This window comes from Mustela erminea, chromosome 9 (assembly GCF_009829155.1).
Source record: "Mustela erminea isolate mMusErm1 chromosome 9, mMusErm1.Pri, whole genome shotgun sequence".
NCBI classification, from domain to species: domain Eukaryota; kingdom Metazoa; phylum Chordata; class Mammalia; order Carnivora; family Mustelidae; genus Mustela; species Mustela erminea.
Window position 1 is genome coordinate 103,924,500 of NC_045622.1, and position 20,883 is coordinate 103,945,382.

Below are 20,883 nucleotides of genomic sequence, written 5' to 3' on the forward strand. Positions count from 1 at the left end.
TACCTCATCCCCGCAAAAAGGAGACAGAGGGTTTCATCACTGGTGTTTTCACCACTGTGCCTTTGGCAAGAACTGGTGTGGCACCCCCACACCCACTTGTCCCCTGCTAACACAGCTCCGTGCCATTTCAGTGAGACCCCTGCCTGGGGAGCTTGTCGCCCGCCCCCCAGTCCCCTCAGAACCACCCGCAGGGAGGCCAGGTCTCCTCGCCCTCAGCAGCCAGGCCCAGAGCTGCCCCACGCTGCGGCCCCGTCCCAGCACGGTGTGGACGGGGCCACTGCCCCAGCCTGGGCACCTCAGGCAGGAAGCTGTCAGAGGCCAGGGCCGCCATTCGAACTGGAGCAGATGGTTTTACCAGGAGGAAGTTGACAGTTCAACTTCAAACACGGCTGACGCAGGCCTCGCACCGCCTGCTTCCCTGTCACACCCCTGCCCGCGCCTGCCCACCCCACCCCCTCCTCCCCGAGAGGGAGACCCAGGACGAGACGCCTTTCGCCCACAGGTGCCGAGCTTGCCAGGGCTGAGGCAGGAGGAGGCCGCGCCCATGGGGTTCCAGCAGCCGTCGCTGGCCGCCCTGTACGTGCTGGGGGTGCTGGGTGAGTACCGAGGCACATACCGAGCTCCTGGGACTCAGGGTTCAAGTGGGGAGATGCCAGTTCTTAACTTGGTCTGCTGCAGGCACAGCACATGTCCCGTCTCAGGAGCATCAGAGAGGGTTGGGGCCACCTTGCCTGTCTCCCCACCGTCCCTTGACTACCTGTCCCAGCTCGGCTTTGTTCTTGTACTGTGGGGGTCTTCCTGCACCCTTCCAGGTGGGACCCAGGCAAAATCAGACTCTCAGCCCCCATCCAGCTCCCCCCGCCCACCTTGAGTGCCCAGACTTGACCTAGATACACCCAGACCCAGGGCACCCATGGTCTGCTGGGTCGTTCTGATGGCACTCTGAGCACAGTGGGCCGCCGCAGGGTGGGGGCTGCCTCTGAGAAGGCAGCTGAGCGTGTGTCAAAGATGCTCCCCTAGTTCCAAGTCCCCCCGACTCTGTCCCAGAGGAGCCGCAGCCCGGCGGGCCAGCCAGGCTGTGAGCGCATACTGGGTCTGCTCTCACTCCAGGCCCAGGGCAGGGGCTCCAGAACTTGGGCCAGTGTGGAAGAATCTGGGACCTCTGAGAAGCTTGGCTGGGGGTCAGGCTAGAGGTGGGCAAGCCTGGGGCCTCCTGTTTGCCGGGAGGGAGTCCATGGAAGCTGGCGGGCTCCCCACTTATGACACGTCGAGGGTGAACTGGATGAGGTCTGACCGCTTCGCAAGGGTTTGGAGGGTCTGCGGGGCGAGAGAGATGCTGACCTCAGGCCAGGTGGGAACAGGTGGGCTATCGCTTCCTGGTTTGGAGAGAAAGGACCTGGGGGCCACTGGCTACCTGATCAGGGAGGCTTAGTCCCTCCGAGACAGGCTGGTGAGTAGGGCGAGTAGGTACGTACGTGTGTGTGTGTATGAGAAGGGGTGTGTGTGTGTGTGCGTAAATGCAGGTTTACCATCCACCGTGCGTCTGTGATGATGTCCCGGTGCACATGTGTTCACACAGCTCTTCTCGCATGAGCGCAAGACACACAAAACGCCTTCTGTCCCCAGGGCAGAGGCCCAGAGATGGGACCCCCCTGAGGAGGTGCTGCGGCCTCCTTGGCCCTGGAGATTCCTCAGATGGGGGCCTTGACGCCACCAGGGTAGGGCAGCTGGCCAGGCTCCCAGCTGGGGATGGGCATGGGGTCCTGCTCCCTGGGCCTCTCATCTGAAGCCCTTCAGGGGTCCGGGCTCCCCGCAGGATCAGGCAGCTCCGAGAGGCCAGCAGAGCCCAGAGTCAGGGAGACTGGGAGGCAGCACCTTCCCCAGGAGTGCAGGAACCATCTAGAACCCCAGGAGCCCATGCTTTCCGGTGCGTTTGTGTGAACTGGCGGAGGGTAAACACTCCCATTGCTCCGTGGCCCCCAGCTTTCAAAATGCCTTTAAAGCCATTTTCTTCTGTAAGCTTCACAACAGCCTAGGAGGGAGGCGGGCCCAGTGTCCCCCATTTTATAGTCAGGAAACCGGAGTTCTAGAAAAGCTGAGAAGCCAAGCTCAGGGCTCAGCATCTAGGGAGCACCAGGGCCGACCCCAGCCCAGCACCCCTTCTCTCTTGGGGGCCCCTACAACCCTAAGAGCTCAAACACACCAAAGCCATTCCCACAAGTAGGAAAAAGGCTTCGAGTCACAATTACATTGTGCAGACATGTCCTCACCAAGGGCAGGGGATGATGAGGGCAGGGGACGCCGAGGGTCAGGGCTGGGGCTGCACGCCAACAGCACGCATACCCTTTGAGCCATTCCGGGAAGGGACGCCTGGCCACTGGAGCCCCGAAGATGCTGTGTCTCCTGGCTGGCCATCAGGGCTGTGACTTGGGGACCTTTGGGGCACAAAGATGCCCATGATGCACCTGGGGTGGTAGTAACAGCTGGTGCCCTCTGTTGCTGCCTTTAGCCCCGACCTGCCTGGGACTCACCTGCTGGGGCAGGGGGTGGGGGGCACAGGCAGCCCTGAGGGTCATGCCTCCCCACCAGGACTGCAGAAGCCAGCCCTGGGGTAAAGCCATGGGCTCTGCAGCTTGGATTCTGGTCTGCCGCTTGCCAGCTGAGTGACCTTGGACCATTCTGTAAGCCTCAGTTTCCTCCTCTGTAAAATGGAAATAATAAGAGTATATATCTCGTAAAGATTTGTAAGGGCTAAATGAATCAATGACTATAGGCTCTGAGTAGGAAAGTCAGTCCGAGTGCAGTTATGTGCCCAGTAAACATCGATGGTCCCAGTTACTATTACCATCATTGTCGCCAGGGTCGGGGTCAGCAGGGAACAAGTCGGGTAGGACGTGGTGGTGAGTGTAGCCAGATGCCAGCCTGGCCATCGAGCCTTCTCTTTCCCAGTCCTCTTCCCCGAGGGTCTCTCTGAGTGTAGTGGCGTCTTTTCGTAGACTCGGAAGCAGGAAGGAGTGAGGCAGAGAAAAGGGTGATGCGTCCCGTAGGGGTTGGCAAGAGCGAACACAGCAGGCAGGATAGGCCCAAGAAGGGCTGGGCACCCACAGGAGATGGCGGCCTCAGGGGCTCTAGCTTCGGGCAGTCTTCCCCGGCCTGCTTTTCTGGCCTGCAGAAGCTGAGGCCCTTGCTGGCTCTGGGTGAAAAGCATCCAGCACCCAGCAGCCCAAGCTCCCCACCCCCAGTGGGGAATAGAGGAATCTGGGGGCTCCAGGGCCGGCACTGGCCCTTCCGGTCACTCTGCCCAGCTCCAGCACTCCAGCGGGGTAATCCCCTCAGAGACCAAGGAGGGGTTTCAACCCCCTGATGGAACTGATTAAACACTAGTCTGGGTGTGTGCATGTGTGTGGGTACAGGTCTGAGCCCAGTGTGCATGCTGTGTGCGTGTGTGCCACGTGCCTGTGAGCCTGTGCGTAGGGGCAGTGTGTGCCTGCCTGTGTGCGAAGGCCTGTGGGGCTTGGGGTCATGCAGACTGGGGCATGATTTCTGTAGGGCCCCTCACCAATGACAAGAATGCTTCTCAGAATCTCAGCCTTCTCATCTATAAAACGGGGATGACCAGGGCGCTCACCTTCAAGGTCAATGCAATTGTAAATCTGGTTCATTCAGTCACCCCAACAGCAAGCCTTTACTGAGCACCTACTGTGTGCTAGCCACTATTCCAAGCGCTGGGGACACGACTGAACCTTCGAAATCCCCGCCCTGGCAGATCCAACGTAAGAGTCTAGGTGTGATGGGGAGACAGTGACGGCATGGGTGCTGGGAGGTCATGGGTGGGGTGGGGCTGGGGGGTTGGCAGTGTCGGGCGCCGTGCTTACCCAGGGAGGGTGCAGGGGGTCTCACGAGAGGATGATGTTTGAGCAGCGGCTTATAGGAAGTGAGTGAGCATGCCGTGGGGGCCCTGGCAGGACGGTAGATGGTCCCCCTTACCTTTCCAGGTCCACACACCCTCATCCCGGACCTCGGGCAAGATGTGTTTGGGAATTTTCCAGTATGGATCATACTGCATGTGTACTGTGTGCTCATCACCCACCAACGCGGTCTCCGCAACACCCGCTAACTGAACGTGTTCCCATTCAGTTGAACGTGAACTCACACCCTAAGAGAGACTCATAAGGGCTGCAAACATCCTCCCGCCAAGTGCACTAGAAAAGATTTCTGGTTTGGGGTTCTGAGGGGCAGATGAGGGACTGTAGCCCCAGATCACTTCCTCCGTCCATACTACCATCACCATCATCATGTCCGGTTCCCACGGGAACCCTGAAACTCCCTTTTCCCTTGGGGTTCCGCTGGGACAGATGCGGTGGGAACAGGATAGGAAATTGGTGGTGACTGTTAGAAGCAAAAAGTGTCCTGGGCCCCAAAAAACACCGATGGAAACACCCAGGGTGAGCCCCTCCCTCTTTTGCCTCAGTTTCCCCTATCTGTACCCTGGGGTGAGCTGGCTCCAGGTTCTCCCAGTGGTAGATTCCCGTAGGGTCCTGTAAAGTGATGGTGATGGGGTTTCATGTCCTGACGCTACCATCAGCAAGCTGTGTGACCTTGGCCAAGTCACTCGGCCTCTCTGAACCTCAGTTTGCTGATCTGAAAATGAGAATGAGCGTGGGCCCTTCCTCACAGGGCCGTGGGTGGAAAAAAACTTTGGGATACGTGAAGTTCTGAACAAAACAAAGAGCTCGTTTCTGTCACAGTGGAGATGCATATGTGGCATGAAATTCATGCAAATTCGATTGGACACAGCAGGCCACCAGCGAGAGAGCAATCACAATGTAGACCGTGACGGCCATAGTGCTTGTGATCGGCTCACATCCTCAGGTTGGCGCAGGCCCCGCAAGCAGGATTAGAGGCCCGAATCTGCCATTCCTTAGGCAGGCGCCAGTCCCCAGGCTTCTCCTGGCATAAGCTCGGTGTGACTCTCTGTGTGTCTTGCCCATAAAGAGACTCCTGATCAAAAACCAGCCAGTGCCTCTGGTGCTCCACGGAGAAGCAGAATTTGGGGCCTTTGTGATCTTTGTTTCCTTCGAGCTTGATACGGACGCAGGGTAGACCCCGCTCTGCTGACTGGTGTCGTTTCAGAAAAGGGGCTTTCCGATCTTCCAAGTCAGCCTCTCATCAGATGATGCAAGGAAGAAAAATCCAGAACTCCCCCAAAAGGCAGTCCGACGTGGGGTGTTCGCGTTGAATTGATGAGACGTTTGCAGACTATTAGACGGACTCATTATTGGAAAAATAGAACATCTGACTTCCAAACCGGACTAAGTCCTTCTGTTTCCTGATCTGGGAGACTGGGTGATGGCAGCCCCCTTCAGTAAGGCTGTCGGGAGTGGGGTCTCCCGCACAAAGGGCTCGCCCTGGGGTTGCACCAAGTAGGAGTGCCGTGAGGGTTCACTCTCACTGTTCCCATCAGTCACATCCCAGCTCCCACCAGGACCCCGCCGCCTTGCCTCTGCTTCCCGGCATGTGGCCACTGCAAAGGACGTGCGCGGGTCCCAGCAGGGTCTGGGAGCGAGCCCGGGGCGGCCAGCCTGGACCAAGCTCTAGCTCTGCCGAGTCCTGCAAAGGGGAACCGCGAACACGGAACATTCGCCAACAATTTCCAAACCCAAACGACTCTGCGGATCTCTGGAAAACGCCTTTGGTGCAAATCCTGACCTGAACAAACAGCAGACTATTTATAACCCCATGCCTCCCACATCATGTGAAAATCCATATGTTCTGCTGCAGAACCCATCACGAGTTGGAAGCTGGAGCTCCAGACACGGGAGGGACAGTAGGGTGCCTCAGAGGTGCTGGCCAGCTCTCTCAGGCTTTCTCAGCCCTGAACGCGGCCTGGGCTCGGCCACTCCAAGCCCGACATCAGGGGACTCCAAAGGGGGGCGGGCAGGGGAGAAAAGGGGCCTTTGGAGGATTCTCATTCCTGGCCCCAGCTGCTCAGCTGCAGCCATGGCTGGCGGATTAGGAAATGGCCATGGCGTCCCTCGTGGGCCTCGGGGTCTCCGAGCTTCTGTTTGCAGCTCCTGTAGCCACAGAGCCATGGGCCTCAGCCACACGCGGGGCTGGCGAAGCCACAGCCCCGGACGGGCCCAGAGAGAACCTGAGCCCAGTCTGCAGGGCTCCAGGGAAGGAGGCTACTGGTCACACCCCTGGGAGGAGCAGCTAAGAGAATGAAAATAGGTCTTGGACAATGAAAACCTGAGCATGTCTCTGGACGGACAGAAAGAAGAAGCATCCAGAAGGCTCCGGGTCAGTCACACATCTCACCGACCACTTCTGCCCAGTCCCTGCCAGCCACTGAGATACATCAGGACCTGAAGGTTATAGAACAGAGAAGTCTGAACAGAGAGGAAGCTGAGGATGGGGGCATCTAACTTCCTCATTTTACAGATGAGGAAACCAAGCCCAGAGAGGTTGAGTGACTTGCCAAGATCACAGAGCAAGTTCGCAGAAAAGGCTCCTGAAGGCATGTTTCACTAACGGAATGCAATTCCAAGTTCACTCCCGACCATCAGGTCCGTACACGGTGAACATACCAAGAGTGGTGAAGGGACGGGAGGCACCTTGGGCCAGCAGTCAAGAGCACAGAGTCTGGGCAGATGTCTTGGCTTTGAGTCCCAGCCCCAGCAGTGACCTGCGGCATAGCAAGTTAGTTATTCTTTCACCACTTCTTCAACTATAAAATGGAGATTAAAATAATAGTGTCTACTTGGGCACCTGGGTGGCTCAGTCAGTTAAGTATCGGGCTCTCGGTTTTAGCCAGGTCGTGATGTCAGGGCCAGGTGTTGGAGCCCCACGTCAGGCTCCGTGTTGGCTAGGAGGTCTGCTTGAGGATTCTCTCTCCCTCTCCAGCTGCCCCTCACCTCACTAGCACATGCTCTCTCCTCCCTCTCTAAAATAAATAAATCTTAAAAAAAAAAAAATAGTACCTACTTCATAGAGCTGTGGTGAGGTTTGAGAGAGTTAACATATGTAAATGCCTGGTACCTATGAACTCTAACAGTGTTTCCGGTGGTGATGATGATGGTGGTGAGGCTGATGGTGATGGTGATGGGTGTGATGGTGATGGCGGTGTTGTTGTTGATGGCCAACAGTCATCATGATGGTGGTGATGGTGAGGCTGATGGAGGTAGTGATGGTGATGGTGATGGTGGTCGTCATGGTGATGGTAATGATGCCGATGGTAGTGACGGTGAGGGTGATGGAGGTAGTGATGGTGACAGTGATGGTGACGGTGATGCTGATGGTACTCATGGTGACTGTGGTGACAGTGACAGTGATGGTGATGATGAAGGAGGGACAATCCAGGAAATGCTGCTCTACTGAGAACATCAGGTACCCAGAGGGAGCCAAAGCCTTGGGATTCCTAGATGCCCTTCCTCAAAGAGCATTTTGGGGATTTTACTTGGTTCTCCAGCTTGTTCCGTCTTTCCCAAGAATGTTCTCTGAAGTAGGTCATCCTGTGTGAGATCTGCGAGAATGGTCTGATCCAGTCCCTGTCCCCAAGGGCTCCAATGTCTGGGGGTTCAAGCGCCTCCTCAGGGGCAGGGTCTGGGCTGTGTTCATCTCTGCACCCCAACTTGGCACTCTGGAGACACAACTAGGTGGCCGCGAGCTTGGTTTTGGAAGGCAGACTCATGGTTTCAATCCAGACCCTGGCAGGTGCTGGCAGTGTCCCCCTGGACAGGGCATTCTCCCTCTCCCAACATCGACACCATGAATATATTCGACTCACATCATGAAGCCATGTGAAGAGTAACAATGATATCCATCAGGAGCGACCCTGAGTGCTGAGTACACAGTAGGTGCTCAATTATTGGTAGCTGCTATTAATAATGAATGTTGACTGGGGAGTATGAAGGTCTGAAGTGGGAAGCAGGAGTGGTGAGCCCTCTTGTCTGGCTCTCCACGCACCCCAGGCCGGCAACGCTCCCTGACTATCCTCCCTGGGCCTGCCCCAGGCCCCTCGGGCTCCAGCATCCCCAGCTTTGAGCACCAGATGCGGAAACCTCCTGGTGCGATGCGGGCGTTATTACCGGGAGCCTTGGCTGGGAGGAAAGGGCCAGCTGGCGGGGGCCTGTCTTCCCTTACAATTCTTCCACCAGCTCCAGAACACTCAGGGAAAAACAGGCTTTTTTAAAACACACTTTTTTTTTTCCTAAACACGCGGCAACAATTTCTCAAAAGCAATTTCAAGCGAACTATTTACTCCCTAAAGTCGTCACCCTGACTGTCCCGGCTCCCAGCTACGGAGCCAGCCCAGGGGTTAGACAGAGGGAAATCAGAGCCCCTACTTTAAGGCTGACAGAGCTAAATGACAAACATGGAGGGGAGCTCTGAGGCCACACAAATGCACCCTCCCCCAAGGCCCACCCAAATCCAACCTCCGTCCGCCCCAGGCACAGACGAGCACTGTGCCGCCCGGCTGTGTTGTCTCGGCACCCCGCCCCCATCTCCGAGCTGACTTCCTCCTCCAGAAGCTGAGCCACTGAAGATACGTTGCTGTCATGTCCATCCTGCCACCAGGATGCTGGAAAGTAGCAAATGATGCTGGCGGCTCCCACTCTTGGTCATTCCTCTGGTTCTCTATAGCTGCGAAGTTCAGACTCTCTTAGACTGAAAGCAGTGCTCACGAGGGTGTCACACTGTAGCCAGATGCAGGGAAAGGGCTCCCTTATCCTCACAACCAACCGTGTATTCTAACATTCTCTCTTCATAGACTATGCACCAGAGGAAAATCCTTTTTACTGATGTTTATATAAAAAGTAAAGCTTTAAAACGGGGAAAACATGGATAGTTGCAACCCACAGAGTTGGTTTCATGACCCACCTGGGGATTCTGATGTGTAGTATGGAACCCGGAACCCCATACCAGGGGGCTGCAGAAGAGACCACTACTCAGGCTGTGGGGGGGTGTGAGATGGGGTGGGGGGCAAGAGGGAAGTGTCTGACCCTCCTCTCTCCTTTCCGCAGTCACTTCCTGCCTCGGGGGGCCCTACCAGGAGAACTCAGGTAAGGAAGAGCCATACAGAGGCCTGGACCAGGGGGTGATGGTGGGGAGCCACGATTCCATCGGGCTGTAGGGGGACCTGTCAGAGTGAACCCCACCCCCACAGAGCGAAAGAGCGCCCCTGCACGCACAGATATGGACACCCACACAAGCGTACACATTTAGATGCCCGCGTGCCTATAGATGCCCTCAATGGCCATAAAGCTCCACCTGAATGCTGGTTCTCGAGGTAATTATTACTGGGACCCACTCACCACGCACAGAAAACATACTGGCCCATAACGCACCCTGCACAGTCCTGTTTCCTACTCAGTCCTGCCAGGTCTCCCTAATCAAAGGCATTGGCAGCTGACGCTGTGGAGAGGGGCTGCTCCAGACTGTAAAGTATGTGGAATGCCCTGCCTTCAAGATCACACGTGAAGAGGCTAGTGTTTCCCCAAACAGGGCTCCTGGAATGCACTGGATAAAAGCTAGGCAACACTGGCGACGTCCCTCACTGGAGACTGACTGCGTATACCGGCCTGGAAAAGGCTCTGAGAAGTCCTGCAGTGAAAAAAAGCTGTTCGATACTTTTTAACTCAGCCGTTCTCAGACTCATTTCACCCCAGACCTCATTCTTTCACGTCTCCTGAGATAACATCATGCTGAATGTGTTTTGGGAGACATGTGCTGGAGGGTCTCACGAAGCCACGTGCAACCAGAAGGAGCTGGAGAGGCCTTAGCAGGCCCCTGTCCAGGACCTCGAGCCCTGCAGTGGCATCCTAGCTCTGAGCTCTACCAAGTACTTTGTCCATTCTAAGCCCCAATTTCCCCACCTATAAAATGGAGAGAACATCTGTTCCCGGGTGAGGATTCGGTGAGTCAGCTCCCTGGGGGGAAAGGGGCAGAATATCCTGCCAATGCCAGGAGTTGGGCAAGCCCCCTTTGTCTCAAACTAGTCCAGTGACCTTGCCAAGCCCTAGCCCTGTGCTCTGGGCCCCAAGCCCAGAAAAAGGTAGCCTGTCTAGAAGTTTCCAACAGGGAAAAACCTCCACCTCCCAATCACTTGGAAAAACCTTTTACATTAAAAGGAAGGAAGGAAGGAAGGAATCATGAACAGGTAACACAGTTGCCTGGCCTAAATCTTTAAAAATATAAAAAGACCCGTAGTGATGCATCTCATTTCCATTTCTGTCCCCCATCTGCCCAGTCCTTCCCCACCCTAACACCCCAGGTAACAACCACATGGATTCCTGTCTTTTCTCTCCTTCTAGAATCTATGCAGGTACAAATATATAGATATCCTTATTTTTTTATTTCATGGAGCTTTATAAAATCACCCTAGTCCCATTCTGACCCACGATCCAACAATTCCACTCCTTGGTATTTACCCAAGAGAAATGGAACACGTGCCCACGCAGACAGACATCGGCTCAGGAACGTCCCACGCGGCTTTGTTCCCAGCAGCCGAACAGTGGCTAGATAAATCGTGGCACAGCCACACAGCGAGACCTCATTCCACAACAAGAGGGAACGTGGTGGGTGAAATGATCAGAGAAACTCCGAATGCCAAAGGAAGGGGGTCAGATGAGGAAAACAGGACAACAGAAACACAAACATGCAGCACGATTTGCGTGATTCCCCATACATAAAATCGGAGAGCAGGCAAAACGCGTCTCTGGCGACAGAAAGCGGATCCATAGGCACCTGAGGCTGGATGCAAGGGAATCGGCCATACCTGGGCACGAGGGAATGTTCCAGGTGACAGACATGTCTACCTCTTGAGTGTGGCAGTAGTTCCAGACCTGCATGCGTTCGTCAAGTTCCCCTGAACAACTCTCACGTGCACACGTTTCACTGGGTCTAAATCGTACTTCAATGACATTGGTTTGAGAAATCAGAGAGAGAGAAATAGAACAAGCACCAGGCCCTATTTCTAATGAAGCAGAGTTTGCAGAGTGGGGCGATCCTGCTGGACAGTGGGGTCCTGAGCACCCCCTTGCCCGCTGCTCTGAGTTTCCCTCTGCTCTAAGGTCTCCAGCCCCAGGGGCCCAGCTTTGGGGGACTGCTTGAGTGTCTGGGAAGCCCCCCTCCTTGCCATGTCCCCAAGGACAAAGCTCATGGGAGCCAGGCAGGCAGCCCCCCGGGATGGAAGACAGCCTGGCTGGGTAGGAGCCTGGCGGGAAGAGGGCAGAGGAGGGTTCCCACGGAGGGGACCCCCCAAACACACACCTCTTTGACCCCCAGGAAACATGGTGAGACTGACAGGCTCCACCTCGCCGTGCCAGGGCCAGTTGGAGGTCCTCCTCGGTTCCACATGGCACACAGTGTCTCGGTGGAGCTGGAACCAGGGTACGAACCGCAGGGAGGACTACACGCAGGCCTCAGAATTCTGCCGGAGCCTGGCTTGCGGGAAGGCCTTGATCTTGGCCCACCTCCCTGACTTCAACAATCCCCAGCAACCGGTCACCTGCTACGGTCGCCTGGGATCCTTCTCCAACTGCAGCTACAGTGAGGCCAGACAGAGGAGCTCTCTGGGCCTGATCTGCCAAGGTGGGTGACTAGCCGGCCACACGGGTCCCCTGGGCCTGAGCACCAGCCCCGGGGGAGGCTGCCCAGGGCCTGGGATCTGGAGCCCAAGCCGGCAGGTGGAAGGGGGGTCCTAATGTACAACAACGATCACCCCCAGACACATAAACTGGTGGGGAACTGGAGGGAAAAGGCTGGTGGGGAGGCTGGAAGAGATTGAAAACCTGGTTCTGCCATTGCTAATGTTAGCATCTCCTCTTAACCCTCACTTACCAACGGTAAAATGGGCCGGCGCTGCCCCCCCCCCAACAGGATGCTTAGAGACAACTTGTGGGTCAAGTGGGCCTAATGAGGCAAGCGGCACTTACATCATGAGCTCGAGGTCTTTCTCCAAACCATCCAGTACCCCCAACCCTCCCCCAACCCTACCTTCTTTCCCCCCAACTTCCAGTCCTCCGTCCCGGGGCTCCTGCCCCTCCCTCACCGGAGTATCTCGTTGCAGAGCCTCCGAAGACACCACCTCCTCCCACGAGCCCCCCACCCACCACCACTCCAGAGCCCACAGGTAAGAGAATTCGGAGGTTCCCGGGGGCAGGGTGCGGGACTTAACCAATAAGAACATGGGATGCCCCGTTGCATTGGAATTTCAGGTGAACATGATGTTTAGTGTAAGTAGGTCCTGAGCAACATTTGGGAGCTCACCACCCCCCACGGCGGTCGGCCAGTCTCTCCTTCGACCTTGTGTTGGAGCTGAAAAGCCGGCAGCAAGCAAGCCCCCTCACCCCCACAGCCGGCCGGGCGACACTCAGACCCGCTCCCCGCTTCGTCCGTCCACAGCTCCTCCCAGGCTGCAGCTGGTGGCCGGGCCCCGGGGCCTGCGGTGTGCCGGCGTGGTGGAGTTCTACTACGGCAGCCTCGGGGGGGCCATCAGCTACCACAAGCGGGACCAGGACCGGACCCAGGACCTGAAGAACCGCATCTGCGCGGCCCTCCACTGTGGCTCCTTCCTGAGGCACCTGCCAGAGGCCGAGACAACCAGGACCCAAGATCCGGGGGAGAGCAAGGCCTTGCCGATTCGATGGGAGATCCAGAACGCCAGCTGTGCGTCCCTGGAGCAGTGCTTCAGGAAAGTCCCGCCCTATGAGGGTGGCCAAGCTCTGGCCCTTGTCTGTTCTGGTGAGTGAGACCGCGTGAGGACCCACGGGGCGCCCCAGGTCGTCCACCATCACCTGTTCCCGGAAACCCCTGCGTGGAGCACAGGGCACTGGGCACCGAGGAGCACGGGAGGGAAACAGAGGGCAAGGCTACACTCCCACCCAAGTCCCCGGCAATCTCCGCAGAGTAACACAGAACGAGCTCAAATGCACAGGTCGCCGCTCGGGAAGGTGGCATCAGCCAGGACTTCCAGGACGAGGCAAGGTCTCCTCAGGGGTTTGTTTGCTGGGACAGAGGAGAGAAGTCTTTTTAGGTGGGAATTGTGACTCGTGCCAAGGATCAGAGCAGGTGGTGCACTGAGGGGGACCAGCCTTCCAGGAGGACAGTTTGTAAATCCCAGAGACAGATGGGGCCGGAGCAGGGGTGACAAGTAGGAGGTCCCCCCAGCACAGCAGGCAGAAGGAGCCCAAGCAGGTCCCCACAGAGCTCCCCGAAGAAGCTCCGGAACCATGACAGGAAGACTGATGAATCTGGGTGTGGCTGAGGGGAAGAGACCCAAGAGGATGGTCTTAGGGACCCCAAAACCAGGATCGCGGGAAGAACAGAGGAGGAAAAGGCCACAGATCAGAGTAAGAACAATCATAGCATGATTCGGGAGGGAGTGGGCTCCCAACACCAGTCCGGACTATAAGAAGTCAGACTTCCTGAGCACTTCCTTGGTGCTAGAGACCTTCCCAGGATGATCGTTCATTTTCACAACCTGAGGAGGTGGGTGCTATTATTATCCCCACTTTACAGATAGAGAAGCTGAGGCTCAGGAGCTTAAATTTCTTGCCTAATATCACAGAGCGTTAGCAGGGATTTCCACTCGAGCAGCGTCACTTCAGAGCCTGCGGTCCAAGCCTCCGCTACCAAAAGCACCAGCTACATCAGGCTGGTTAGAAATGCAGGTGCATTCCGATTTGCATCTCAGCAAGGTCCTAGGGGGGTGTGTGCACACTTCTGGAAGCCTTGCTCTGGACCACTGGTCTCTCCCGCTAGCACACAGGTCCTCACTCCTCAACCCCACACAGCCCCTGGATACCTGGTTTGGATTAGCAAGACACAGCCCCCTCCTGGTAGATGCAGGCCCCCAGGGTCTCTTCCCCTGACCCACCTTGCCTTCCTGCCGTCTACAGCCTGCAAAACCAGATGGGGAGGTCTTGCCTTTGAAATTCTGTTCTAAATAGAACGTTTACTAGGGCCTTTTAGATGGATGTTGCTATGGAAACTGGCCAAGCTGGTGTGATCACGGCTCACTCTAACCTGAGCACAGGTGTGCCTCAGCTCTGGAGCCCAGGCTCCACCCCGACAAGCAGAAATGGATTCAGTCCTTTCATGAAAGCCACCCCGGAGGCTGGACAGAAGGATTCCTGGGTTCTGTCCCACCCCTGAACTTCCAGGACCCAGAGCAGGAAGTGTTTCCCATCCCTGGGCCTCAGTTTCTCCCTTCTGAAAAGCCCTCCCGTCTCCCAAGGAGCAGCAGGAGAAGGAGAGGATGGTTCTCAGAGGGACGTGGACCCGGAGGGAGCCTGCTTCTCATTTCCCTTCCCTTACCCTCCCCTGCCTGGAGGCCAACCCCCTCCCGTGGCTGCCACAGGCATCGCCACTCCGCCAGCTTCTTCCCTGAAAGCACCCATGATGTCACATCTCAGGATAGGTACCAGCAGTTGCCCACACATGCCAGGGAAAGAGCTTCTGGGGGAAATGCTAGAAGATGTGAGAAGGAGGGGAGAACAGAAAGGAAGGTGATCCCAGCAACCCCCCCACCCCAGCTGGGCTCTGCCAGCGGCGGGCAGCTTAGGGGGCGACACATGGCTCCAGTGGTCAGGCACATAGACTAGGGACCAAGGGAGCTCCTTCCAAACCTGCCACCTGCCCTCCATTGCTTCTCCTCTCCAGATTTCCAGCCCAAGGTGCAGAGCCGCCTGGTGGGGGGCAGCAGTCTGTGTGAAGGCTCCGTGCAGGTGCGCCAGGGCAAGCAATGGGAAGTCCTGTGTGACGTCTCCTGGGCCAAGGGCACCGCGAGGTGGGAAGAGGTGTGCCAGGAGCAGCAGTGCGGCAAAGTCAACTCCTACCGGGTGCTGGATGCCGCGGAGAAGACCTCCCACGGCCTCTCCTGTCCCCAGGAGAAGCTGTCCCAGTGCCACCAGCTTCAAGAGAAAAAAACCCGCTGCAAGAGGGTGTTTGTCACATGTGAGTTGGCCACAGCCCCAGGGGCAGAGGGACATTCTGGATTTTCCCTCTAGGACCTAATCAGTGAGCGTGTTTCTGAAGGACGGGCTCCAGGACTAGATAGAGAGTTGCGGAGCCTTAGAAAAGGAAGGAAAGGTGGCAAACTGGGGGGTGGGGGGGACGGGGCTGGCAACAGTGCACAGACAGCAATGGACATGAGCCGTAAAGAGGAGACTGGCCATAATGGATGAGAGAGCTCTCCGTCTATCTTCTAGTCTTCCAGGATGGAAGAGAGAAAAGCAAGGGAGAAATGGTAATCGAATAGCGCATGAAAGAGGGATGGATGGACGGACAGACGGATGGCTATTAGCATATGATGGCAAGGTGATCGCTTATGAGCAACTGGCAAAGGGTAGAACGTTGTCACAAGAGGGGCCAGTGACAGCTGGGTGATGAATTGCTGGATGGTAGGTAGTAGACAGATGGATGGGTAGCAGAGAATTGGAGAGAGGCGTGGAGAGGCGGGTGTATGACTGCCCACGCTGGTGAATTACTACAAGGAGGAGAGGGGGAACAGGGGAAGCCAGGCAGCCGGCCAGCAGCCTTCCTCTGAGCAGGCAGTTCCGATGCCCCGGGCAGGACCGCCCTGACCTCTCTGCCTCCCCCAGGCCAGGACCCAAACCCGGCAGGCCTGGGCGCAGGCACCGTGATGAGCATCGTTCTGGCCCTTGTGCTCCTGGCAGTGCTGCTGGTGGTGTGCGGCCCTCACGCCTACAGGAAGCTGGTGAAGAAATGTAGGTGCGGGTGCCCCAAAACCCCTGCCTTTCAAGCTCCCGGGAGGCGGGAGGGGGGCACCTCTGCTTTGCCACCCGGCCCCGCCCCTCTCCCGCCCTCGCGAACAGAAAGAGAAAGTCAGGAACATGGTAAACGCTGATTGGCCCACACGAAGCACCCCCCCCCAAGGCCAAGGAGAAGGCGTGGCCATTTTCAAACAGGGGCCCGCCCCCAGCCTCCGGACCTGGCTCCACCCCCTAGCAACTGCGCAAGATGCGGATGGAGCCACTTCCTCTCTGAGCCTCAGTTTCTTCATCTGCCTAATGGGCAATTGCACACCTTGTGAATATAAGGGGCTGGTATCCTTGCCTCGCAGAACTCTGGAAAAAACTATTCAGAGATGGTAAGTGGATTAGAGGAGCTGTAAAGAGAAGGCCTGGTGATGGGCAGTGTCGGCTAGGTCCCTAGCGCTAGGCTCTATTCTAATGCCCCATGGTCATTTCTTCTGAAGAGGCAGCCCCCTCAACACGCTCCTTTAGCTCTAGGTGGGTCCAGTTACCCTCTGAGCAAATCAGAAAACTGAGACCCCGAAAGGCTTCAGGGGGTGAAGTCCAGCAGTCCGTCCTTCCGCTGCACCTGCCGCCTCCTGCCTCCCTTCTCTCAGCATCTCCCCATCCTTCCCTCCCCGGATGGCTGCCCACCCTCGTCCTCATGGGCTTTTCCTGTCTCCTAGTCCGCCAGAAGAAACAGCGCCAGTGGATTGGCCCCACAGGAATGAACCAGAACAGTAAGTGTCCTGGGAGGCAAGGTCCTCCCTCAGCCCCAGCCAGTGTCCACGGGGCTCACGGCTCACTGCTGACCATCTTGGAAGCCAGCAACTACCTGAGGCCTCTAATCCCCACTCCTATACTCATCTAAGGTGGGACTGTGGTCAACAGATGTTACCAGGTGGTATCCATGGTCACATAGATTTAGAAATCAGTGAGTTAAGCAACATTAGACTTGGTTCTTTATTTCAGGACTTATTGGAACCTTAATGGGCATTTTTGCAAGATGCGTCCCACTCCCCACTCCACATCCTTCCTTTCCTTTTGGTAGGCAGGATGTGTTGGGAAGTCTCTTACAGTATAAAGCCCCTTCGCTCCAGGAGAGGAGGGATGATATCGCCCTAGCACTTGTGTTCCAATGCCCTGCTTAATAAATGCTTGATCGGCGGAAAGCCCACCCCACCAGACTGCTGGCCAACCCCAAGCTGCTCTAAAAGTCCGGCCCCTGCAAGAATGAACCTTCCTAGGGAGAAAGGAGTAGAGGGATGCATTGAAGAAGCTGTGGGTGCCCTTGCCTTTCCCCTATCCCACAGCGGGAAATTCCAAGCCCCTACCAGGAAGGAGGAGGAGGGGCAGAGCAGGGAGGCTAACGACACTGTCCCCTGCCTCTGCTCAGTGTCCTTCCATCGCAACCACACGGCGACCGTCCGGTCCCGGGCTGAGAACGCCACTGTCTCGCACGTGGAGAATGAATACAGTCAGCCGCCCAGGAACTCCCAGGTCTCTGCTTATGCAGGTAAGCGGCCATCTCCCCTGGCTTCTGGGGAGGAGGCGGGCTGCAGCACGGGTCACGTGATCACTGGGAGCAGGGATGCCCTGGGGGAGAGGGGGCTCTCACTGCCCTTTGCCAGCTGTCCCAGCGGGGTATGGAAGGGATCCAGCCTTCACCGTCCTCGGCTTGCCTTCCCCACCCCCAACCCCAAGACTGTTAGCCGCTCAGCTCGGGAGAAGCGTAGGCTGGGACACCATTAGCCGCAGCACTGTTGCGACCTAACAGGCCAGTGTCTCCGCAGGGCCCTGTGGGCCGGATGGTAAATGAGGCCCTTTGGATTCCTTCCAGGCAGCACAGAGCTGGCAGGGGCCTGTGGAAGCCCTGTACTGAGTGCTCCCTGTCTGGCATGAACAATTAAGCCCCAGGGAGCCTGGAGTTTAGTATCATTAGTGAACAGCGCTGATCTGATCAGAACAGATACGACTATCAAGCCACCAGCTCGTAAAGCCCCTGTGATCTGCAGGCCCCCTCGGGCTCCTGGACTCTCAGGGGCTCTCTCTGGGTCGCCCGGTGGGGTATGCCTGCTGCAAAAGGTCTCTTTCCTTTCTGCAGCTCTGGAAGGGGCCCTGCGTCGTGTTTCCACCCAGCCTGATAACTCGTCCGACAGTGACTACGACCTGCACGGGACTCAGAGGCTGTGAAAGGTGAGCCCGGCTGCTGGGCCCCCGGGACCCCTGAACGGCCCTGCGGAGAAGCACCAGCTCCTTGGGTCCTTGCCTCCTGCCCATCCTGCCCATCCAGAATGAGAGACTCTACACATCTTGACTCTTTTTTTTTTTTTTTAAAGATTTTATTTATTTATTTGAGAGGGAGAGAGCGCAAGCTAGGAAACCAGGGGCTCGGGGCCTATCCCCCACTTCCGTGGACCATCTCCGGGGTATGAGGCTTCCTCCTCTGACCTGTTTCCTTCTCTCCTCACAGAACCAGGCACCAGGCATAAAACATCAAGAGCCAGACCTGTCTCCTGAGAACAGTCTGCATCCGCTGCCTGGAAATGATTTCTGCCCCAGCTAGAACATGGACGGAGACAAGGGGGCCTTCAGATATGTCCTCTGTCCCTGCCACTGTGGGTGTCAGATCCCAGCCCAGGGAAGACCCCCAACACAGCTGGGCTATCCCTCCCCATGTGGGAGCCGTGACAGGGACAGCCCAGAAACAAGACCTTCCCTATGCAGCCATATGGGGGGCAGCACCCGGAGGACCTGATTCTCTCCTCAGACTCTGATCCCAGCGAGCAAGGAAGCTCCGTTCTGGGACGCGGGATGGGGTGGGTGGGGGGGCTCAGTTCTCCAGTTTTTTTTTTAATATGTTCTTTGTAAATAACACTTTTTCTACTTCCTGTGAGCTAAAGGGCCTCCCCTCCGCAGTCCAGGGTCCAGCGCCAGGACCCCTCTGGGGACAGCGGTACAGCCGTGGTCAGAGGGGCTGTGCACCTCAGACAGAGTGCCTCAACCTGGCAGGCAGCTGCCACCTGACGCGGAGCCCCATTTTCACCCTCCGTGAGCCCCCGAGTCCCCCAGCCCCTCGCCCCAAGACACCTTCCGGAGAGCACTAGATCTCTGGGACCCCTGGCTGCCAAGCCCAAGGGCGCCGTGCCAGCCCAGGGCCTGGAGAGGGCGCCTCATAAATCCTAGCCCAGGTAGGGTTCTGTTTCACACAGCAGTTTAAAGTTCAAAGCTAAAGAGGTTTCAACCCATCACAGCTAACTTCTAAGCTGAGAGTCAGAGACCAGGACTGGACGTTTCTGGAAGTTAAATCATTCACTCCCTCAGCGGAAGCAGTCTCTGCTGGTCAGAGCGTCCAGACACACACGGTAGCCTGCGGTGCCCGGGTTTCCTTAGCGAGGGAAGGAGGGTGAGCGAGAGGGGCACATCTCGCTGGGAGCTTGAAGATCTAGAACAGGCAGAGGCTGGGCTGGGCCCCACTAAGCCCTCGGGCACCAGTCCTAGGGAGGCATCCTGGGTCTGGGGCTTCCTCCACACACTCTGCCACTGTTTCCGCCGGGAGCAACAGCTCTTCACAGCCCAAGTCACAGAAGCCAACATGGGAAGTTACTAGAAGGATGTGGGGGAGAATCAGGGGATCCGGGGGTACTATATTGCCTCAAAGGTTCTGGTCAGCCCTCTGCCCACACCTTCCAACCAGGTCTCAGGTCTGCCCCGACCACGCTAGGGATCCAGAAGCAGGGGCACCCGTTCACCTTCCTACACTTGGCAGGCGTGAGGGGTTCCTCAAAGGGGAACTAAGAAGCGGCTTTTAGCGAGAGGTGTTGGGGAGCAAAAATTCTGGTCCCCTCAGAGGTCCTTCGAGCGGGACTAAGAATCACATTGACATGAGACAGTCACGGGAGAAAATCGAATTTAGTAGGAGCGCGGACAGGGAATCCACACAGACACGGAAACTGCAAAGACAGGCCAGATGAGGGCTCTGCGTCGCTCCTGAACAAAGGAGGAGGGGTAGGGCTCTGGGACTGCAAAGGGAAGGAATGTTCCTCACGGGACAGTAAGAAGACCAGATGTTTGGTAATTAGATGTTTGCCCTGCTGTACAGATAGGCTGCTCAGACAAAATTTATCTCTAGAAAGACCTCCAATTTAGATTCTTCTATGTAGTTAAAGGAGGAGCAACTGTTTCTCGTGAGCCCTCGGAGTCTTGATTGCCCTCTGCTCAAACTAGTCGGCCAGCCAAGCGGCCCATCTTGGCAAGGCATGCCCTCGGTCCCTACAGGGCAGAGGCTGTGAGGCGCCCAATGTCGCCTACCAGCACCTTTCTGCATTAAAGCTCTCTGCTCTCCAGCTCGGTCACCGTGCATGGCCTTCACACAACCAAGACCTACTTAGCACCCCCCCCCAAAAAAGGAGCTGCACTGGGGTGCAAGTCCCTTTAGAAAACTGTTTTCCAAGCTGTGGCAGGCTTGGGTGGGGCACCCCACAAAGATGTGTTCGGTTAACAGTTGGATAAGAACCGTCTCAGCCTTGGAGTTGCCTTTGGTCAGGCTCAGGCCTTGGCAGGAAGACTCAGGCCAGAAGCCCCGGGAGGGGGCTGCTCCCCCCACGAGCCACTCATGGGCTGCCTCCCTCACTGCAGACGAGGCTGTGCTGGGGCCTGGGCCCCCTCAGGTCCACCCTCTTGCCTTCCAGCAGAGCTGGGGCGGCCGCCTCTGAGCCGGAGAGGGTAGAGCTCACTGTGTGTCACCCCGACACTGGCCCGTTTGCCTGAATTACGTGACCTACCCGACTGTCAGGGGCATGTGAGCGTGCAGCCTGATTTAGGTGCGTTCTCCTGTTGAGTCAAGGAGCCCGAGGACCCAGAGGAGAAGCTCGCTCTGAGGAACCAGGGACAAGCCTAGCTTCGAAGTCATCATGCCGCTCGGATCTGGAAATCCTGAAGGGGACCAACATGACAGCCAAAGGGACATCTCCAGGGGCCTCACCCCAGTTAACTTGGCAAAGTGTCCTTCCCACTAAGCTAGGAACCTGAACTTGGCGCTTAGGGCACGTCCTCGGGCAGCTGGCTCTGCAGCAAGGGGCCCATTGCGGTCTGGGGGAAGGTGCCCAGTGACCTCATGTGGTGG

At 56.9% G+C, this 20,883-nt stretch overlaps 1 protein-coding gene across 2 annotated transcripts; it reads left to right on the forward strand.

Annotated features, from left to right (window-relative positions):
- The first annotated feature begins 409 nt into the window (after window positions 1-409).
- CD5 (CD5 molecule) lies at window positions 410-19,896 on the forward strand. 2 transcript variants are annotated; one of them, XM_032358780.1, is made up of 11 exons: window positions 411-596; window positions 9,024-9,062; window positions 11,287-11,592; window positions 12,071-12,133; window positions 12,406-12,744; window positions 14,665-14,958; window positions 15,606-15,731; window positions 16,445-16,498; window positions 17,155-17,274; window positions 17,863-17,954; window positions 18,232-19,896. In XM_032358780.1, exons 1-10 carry the CDS (start codon window positions 545-547, stop codon window positions 17,949-17,951), a joined length of 1,482 nt encoding a protein of 493 aa, XP_032214671.1. In that variant the 5' UTR covers window positions 411-544; the 3' UTR covers window positions 17,952-17,954; window positions 18,232-19,896. The 2 variants fall into 2 exon arrangements, with proteins under 2 accessions (XP_032214672.1, XP_032214671.1); XM_032358781.1 differs by lacking the exon at window positions 9,024-9,062 and having other exon boundaries at window positions 410-596.
- Window positions 19,897-20,883: the final 987 nt, after the last annotated feature.

Coding starts and splice junctions, on each gene's coding strand:
- CD5 (XM_032358780.1), top strand. CDS start 545: ATGGGGTTCCAGCAGCCGTCGCTGGCCGCCCTGTACGTGCTGGGGGTG. Junction 597..9,023: donor GTACGTGCTGGGGGTGCTGG/GTGAGTACCGAG, acceptor TCCTTTCCGCAG/TCACTTCCTGCCTCGGGGGG. Junction 11,593..12,070: donor TCTGGGCCTGATCTGCCAAG/GTGGGTGACTAG, acceptor ATCTCGTTGCAG/AGCCTCCGAAGACACCACCT.